Source organism: Azolla caroliniana, unplaced genomic scaffold (genome assembly GCF_043228905.1).
Source record: "Azolla caroliniana isolate FFs.n. ecotype wild unplaced genomic scaffold, voAzoCaro1.0.p SCAF_16, whole genome shotgun sequence".
Lineage (NCBI taxonomy): Eukaryota > Viridiplantae > Streptophyta > Polypodiopsida > Salviniales > Salviniaceae > Azolla > Azolla caroliniana.
Genome location: NW_028230451.1, coordinates 3,656,179 through 3,663,111, shown reverse-complemented (window position 1 = coordinate 3,663,111; position 6,933 = coordinate 3,656,179). Strand labels below are relative to the sequence as shown.

Genomic DNA, 6,933 nt, shown 5'->3' with positions numbered 1-6,933 from the left:
AAATAAACAAACAAACAAATAAAAAATAAAAAATAAACAAACAAACAAATAAATAAATTTTATAATTGCAACTAGTTACTAAATAACAAACTAAATTTTATGACTGTAACTAGTTACTAAATAAGTAAATAAATAAATATATAAAATTTATAATTGTACATACCTAGTTACTAAATAAGTGAATAAAAATCAATAAAGGAAAAAGTAAATAAGTAGATAAAAAAATAAGTAAACCAAGGAATAGACTTAAAATAAATAAATAAATAGCTTATCTTTGAACAGAGTTACTTCTTCTTTCTTCACTCTTCTGATCAAATCCAGAGAGAAACAAGAATTAGGATTTCTGGAAGAAAATATACAGATAAGCAGCGAAGATCAAGGCTTCTGGGAGGAAAGCTACCGAGGAAAGACAGGGACCAGGGTTTTTGATAGAGAAGCTACCAAGAAACAACGAGGATTAGGGTTTTTAAGAGAAAAGCTACAGCAAAACAACGAGGATTAGGTTTTGTTTATCGTTTCTTCACGTTCTGTAATTGGCTGTATGTGAATTTCTCCCCCACCATCACAGGGATTTCACTATAAATTAAGTGAAAAAACAAAGAAAAACCAAAACAAAGCAGGATTCCTGATTAAGTTTTCAGGGTAAAAAAAGAAGATCCCTCTTCTTCTTTGCTCTGTTCGATCAAAAAGAAAGAATGCCCACATCATCAAATGGAAGAATATCTCAAGGAAATAAGGTAAGTCTCATAAACTTCTACCTTTCTAAGATTAAATTATGTCAGTCAGTCTCAAAATCAGACTAGATTCTAAAGACTTTAAAAGCAGTGTGCATATATGCTAATCGTTTACTACATTAATGGGTGTAGTGTCGGATCAAAGAGATTGCCCCCCTACATGCCAATTGAAAAAAAACCCAATTGTCTTTAATTGGTATGTAGATCAAGAGATTGCCATGTATGAATATTGAAGACAAATGGACATGACGATAAAATAACCATCACTAAACCATAATGTTTTTTTTCACTTCTACTCCTAAGCGGATGTTAGATTACTAAACACGTCAATTGAAGACAAATGGTTGGAAAGAAAAAACCCCCTCTTATCATCAAACATGGTATTTGTTCACCTTCTGACCAATTGTATGCATGTGGATCAAAATATTACCAAAATATGTCAAATGAAGACAATTAGTAAAATATGTAATCTTGCAAACTTAGATCCTTTCTCTTACATCTTTCTAATTTTCTACCATTACTATGTGTGGAACAATAGGTTCATAAAATATGTCAATTCAAGACAAGCAAGTAGGGACAAAAAACCACTATCCCATGATGCAAACATGGCGCTTTACCAATTTCCTTTAATTGGTATATGTAGATTAAAAGATTGCCAAATTTCCCAATTGAAGAAAATGGGTGGGGCCTAGCAACAGTAAACCATTCTTTTCATACGTGCTGTTTCCGTGTTACCAATCGTGGATATAGGGATTACCAAATATTGACAAAAAAATGGGTAGGAAGTAACCACGTGTAATTATGCCTTCACATCCGTCCTTTTTTTCCTACTCTGTCTTTAATTGCTGAATGTGGATCAAGAGAGAACCAAATACGTCAATGGAAGATGAAGAAAATGGCTGGAAGAAATATCGAATTGGTATACTTGGATTAAGAGATTTATCAAATATGCCAATTCAAATGGGTGGGAAGAAAATTAAGAGATTATTGGAAGAAGAAAATTAGTATTTGTAAATTAAGAGAGGACCAAATGGGCCACTTCAAGACAATGGGTAGGAAAAGAATACCACTAGCTGATCATGCCTCCAGGAAATTTCACACCAAATGTAATTGCCATTTAACCAATCTATTTTTGTCAAAAGCGAGACTAATAGGAGGCATATGGCCAAATCCTTGGACTATTAGCCTATTTATACACATATTTAGGTACATCCATGCATATATACACATACATAGTATTTGGCCAAAGGAGCCATCAATTTATAGATTTAGGTACATCTATGCATACATACATATGCATAGAATCTGACCTAGGAGCTAATTTATATATATATATATATATATATATATATATATATATATAGGATCAGGCATAAGAGCCAATTTACACACATACATGTGAGCATAAATGAAAGCATACATGCATAACATGCATACATGCCTGCATACATAAATAACACACGCAGATTTGTGGATCATGTGTTCACTCTAGTAACCTTCTGGAGTGAAGCTTGATTCACTTCTTATGCTCATATGCATAGGATACCAACTTCGATAGTTTGATAATTTTTTTAAGATTGCTGCTTGATCTCGTATGCTTATAGGCATACAATCCAACAGACACACGGCTAGATATACATGTGTACACACATATATTGTCTTATTTCTCAGAAGTAGATATGCTAGTCAATGTATCATTAACATAATCTCCCTTTATTCTGTCTAATTGTGCAAATATTGAGACTAAGTGTCATAACCACGATAGGTTCTTTATATGTTACAGTGCACTTTCTTGACATGTTATTGCAAAAGGGAATAAGACACTTAAGTATTTTGCTTTTAATCTTTAAGCTGGACCCTAAGGAAAGTATTTATGATCTTATTTAATTCTGGAAGTACTGGATTTTGAGGCTGCTATGTTGCTTTGATTTTTTGAATACTATGGTATGCCCTTTGCTCACATTTCTTGTTTCTGCAATTGCTTTGCAGACCTTTTTGTTTAGAAAACGGTTATTTTTTGGGCCTGATGCTCGAAACCTCGTGCCAACTTTGTCTCTCATTATAGTTCCAATGGTGGTCTTCTGTGTATTTGTTGGAAGGCAACTTATGACAAATTTTCCAAACCATTCGGGTATTGCAATCATGGTGGTGTCGGTGGTTCACACATGTGCTGTTAGTATATTCCTTCTCCACTTTCTTTTATTGCGAGAATACCAAAATTCCCCAAACTCTCTGGATAACCTGTAGAATACACGTTAGTTTCCAAAATTGTCGGAGTACCACTCAAGGCTATTCTGTTAGCTCAGGGGTATTTTGGTATTTTGCCATTATTTCATTCTTGTGCAATCTGACATATCTAGCCTTTCCTAAGACAAAATTCAAAACATGATGAAATTTTATGCTGTGTTCCATTTATCTTTGCTCAGGTCTTAATATCTCTCTTGCTAACAGCGAGTCGAGATCCAGGAATAATCCCTCGGAATAGTAACAAGGAAGCTTTCGAATCATTATTTGATTCATCTGCATGGCAACCTATTGATGAAATTGTGAATGGAAAGATAGTAAAGAGGAAGTATTGTCAGACCTGTCGTCATCATAGGCCCCTTCGGTGTTCACACTGCTCCATTTGCAACAATTGCGTAGACCGATTCGATCATCATTGCCCATGGATAGGGCAATGCATTGGAAGAGTATGTATATCAACACCAAAATACCCAAGTTTTGAAAAATACCAGGGTACCCACATGTAGTATTATGAATTATGTACTACAGAGAGGAATTCTGATGAGCATCCAACAAGATGGGTACTTAGGTTTTTCTCCCTTGTTGTTTTTCATTTTTTGACGTGTTGTTTTTATTTATAGCATTTGGTTGTTTTTATTGTATTGCAGAGGAATTATCCATTCTTTATAACGTTCATATTCACGTCAACATTGTTATGCTTCTTTGTTATCGCAATGTGTGCGTTACGAATAAAAAAGCTCATGGATGGAAATTCTCCAAATACAGTTTGGAAAGCATTCCAAAGATCACCTGCATCTGTCGCTCTAATGGCTTATTGTTTTCTAGCGTCTTGGTTTGTCGGCGGTCTCACTGTGTTTCATGCGTACTTGATAAGCACAAATCAGGTATTGTATGACCCTAGCTCTCATGTTTGCTTTTTTCATATACATTTTTGGCATTGTTTAATTTCCTTTATGCTATATGTGAAATTGCATGGATTAAATGTGAAGAAACCCACAATAAATAAATAAAGCACGCATTTGACCTCAACTAATGCCAAGTTACTTCACTAAGGGCACTTAGAAGTGTTAATGTGAAAACCTATGCATCATTTATTGTTAATGCAATACCAAAGATATAAATGGCAACTTTACTATTGAAATATGGAGATATGTTGGTTTTGCATTTTACAAGGCAATAATGCTATAAAGATGAACAGATTTTAGAGTATTGTCCACATGTGGAAGATTCCTTCAAACTGCATGGCTTTAATGCCTTTTAGGCTATGATTAGTAAATGATGTCCTTTATATGCTGAATGCCTGGATTCTCCAGAGAGTGACAGAGTACACTACTCAAAGATTGTTATTGCCATTCTTTCTAGAGATAAGAAGACCTTGAAAAGGCCACTTGAGGGAGACCTAGATGCGCAGAAATCCACCTAGGCAGAGAAAATAGACAAATTTCTTCTGCATGGATATTATTAGGGATACTAGTAATGTATAAGCAAACATCCTGGTTAAAGTGGAATCAGAGAGCCATTCCTCTTTGTCATGGACCATGGTTCAGATTGCACATCTTTATAAGATCAAGCCACATCACAGTACATCGGAGACACTTCCTCCTCCAAATGTACATTCCATATTGGATCACTCTATGGAGCAAAGTTGGGTGGGTAATTTCTGGTTTCCTGCCAAGAGCAGGAGCATTGTAGCAACAGGTGCGGCTTTCTGCCAAATTCTGATTTTGCTGACAACTGCAACTTTTTGCGGTACACAACAAGATGTAAGTTCTTGATTTATGCTTGGATGGCGAGTTTTCCATCTATTTTATAAAGGCAGCACCGTTCGAGGCGTATTTTGTATTTCATATGCCACTGTTTCACCATACATACTTCGCATGTATTTTTCCGTGACTCTTTTAAACTTAATATTTCAGTGCATGTGTATGAATTTCAGCTTAATTTGATAATTGCAATGGATCTTGTTACAATGCTTCAACTGCAGGTATATGGAAATCCTGTTTTTACTATGGTTGAAACTAGGTTGAAACTAATGAAATGAAGTTATAGTTCTGAATGTAAGGTTTTTACACGAAACTACAGAAAACATGCTCTTTTGTTCTACTTGGACTTTTTCATGGTTAACCAACCTTTTAAATGCTCCTATTGTGTTACTTTGGAGTATAGCTCTCCAATCATGGTTTTTTAATGCCGTAGAGGATAATGCCACAATTTCCATGTCATTTCTCAATTTGAGGTCAATCATGATTCACAATGTCAACCTTGGACTTCACCATACAAACCTATCTATGCAATTCTCACTTCACATAGGTAGTACTTTGATTGGTCCTCATAATGTCTATATTTGTATTACCTCATTTGATGCACAGGAACCCCATCATAGGAGGGAGGGAGAGAGGGAGTGTGCTAGTATATAATTAGTCAAATCTTACATTGTTTTAATCAGACGACATACGAGAACTTCAGGTATCGCTACTATGATCACAATGGGAACCCATACGACAAGGGTATACTTGGCAACTTTAAGGAGATTTTGTGCTCCAAAATTCCACCATCCAAAATTAATGAGTCAAATTTCGGGCAAGTTGAAAATCTTGATACTGTAATAATGGCACTGAGCAGTAACAAAGATGTTCACGGTGGTGATGCGGAATTGGGTGGTAAAGCATATTCAGAAGACATTGCTCGTGGCCAATCAGATGAAGGATTCAAACCAGAAATTAAACATGGTCTTGTGTATCCTTATCCAAGGGACATTCAGCAGCCAGATTCTAATAATGTTTATCATAGTGAAGAAGAAAGTAATTGGAACAAGGAGATTTCCCCAGAGATTCTATCTATGCCTTCTTTCAGCCCTCCTTGTAGTCCTCACCAAGAAAGCAGCCATAGCCTTTTCCATGTGGACACTCCGCGAAGAGATTAACCGACATATTTTCCATTAGACCAAAATGTATTATTAATGACCAGTTTATGTGCAATGTGGTTCAAGGATGCCCCCATATGTGATATCTTGTCTACATTAAGAAACTTCTATAACTGATTTGTTGGATATTAGTTGTATAAAAGTGGGTCGATTCTACTGAGCCTCATGGCATGAGAAAAGATTGAGAACACATTACCAATGCCGTGATTTTTCTGTAAGTCCTAACATTGTATTTTATCATTTGCAACTACAAAGTGTATGCCATTTTTATGTAAACTTAAGAAATGTAAATGAGGCCATCCTTTGGAAGCACTACGTGCATGGGGTGATGTGAAGGCCTATGCATAAAAGCACACATATTTGGAGTGATGTGAGAAAGCATATATATAAAAGTCTATAGATGTGGAGTGATGTGAAAGTCTCTTGTCACAAAGGATGGTATACTAAAAAAAGAAGAGAGGCTTAGCAGAAACACATGAAGATAATATCCAAAAGTATCAAGAGGCATGGGATTTACTTTGTAACAAATGTTCTCAAAGGCAAGGAAGAAAACTTATCTTGTAAGTGATAAAGTAAAATTTACGATGGGTTCCACATTCTAAAAGTTTTACAAAGAAGGCTTGCTTTGTGAGACATTGACATTAACGGCCCCTTGAATTAAATTATCCAAATCCTCTTGAATTTTGTGGAGTTTACAATGTATATTTGATGGATTAAACCTTATCATTAAGTTATCCATATATAGCAAAAAAGGATGGTTAGCAATGGTATATAAATTTTGTGGACAATATGTTCTTCTAGGTTTTATCCTTTCACTAGTTGCTCTTTCTACAAGATTCTATGATGATTCGTTCCATTAAAAGTTGATATAGCATATATATAGTTTTTGTTCCAAAATCTATGATAGATAACCTTATGCATTGTTTGTGGACACATTTGGTTGCATTTCACTCATATGTATTTGCTATATTGTTTTTTATATGACTTTGTTTATGATAAAAAGCCATATTCCATTTTAATGAAACATTGTAT

The 6,933-nt window shown here is 35.0% G+C and overlaps 1 protein-coding gene across 1 annotated transcript; it reads left to right on the top strand.

Moving 5' to 3' along the window:
- Positions 1-284: 284 nt before the first annotated feature.
- LOC147853641 (putative protein S-acyltransferase 7) lies at positions 285-6,213 on the top strand. Its single transcript, XM_087332076.1, has 5 exons — positions 285-737; positions 2,724-2,906; positions 3,161-3,424; positions 3,626-3,862; positions 5,425-6,213. The coding sequence occupies exons 1-5, from the start codon at positions 696-698 to the stop codon at positions 5,899-5,901; spliced, it is 1,203 nt and encodes a 400-aa protein (XP_087188202.1). The 5' UTR covers positions 285-695; the 3' UTR covers positions 5,902-6,213.
- The last annotated feature ends 720 nt before the right edge of the window (positions 6,214-6,933 follow it).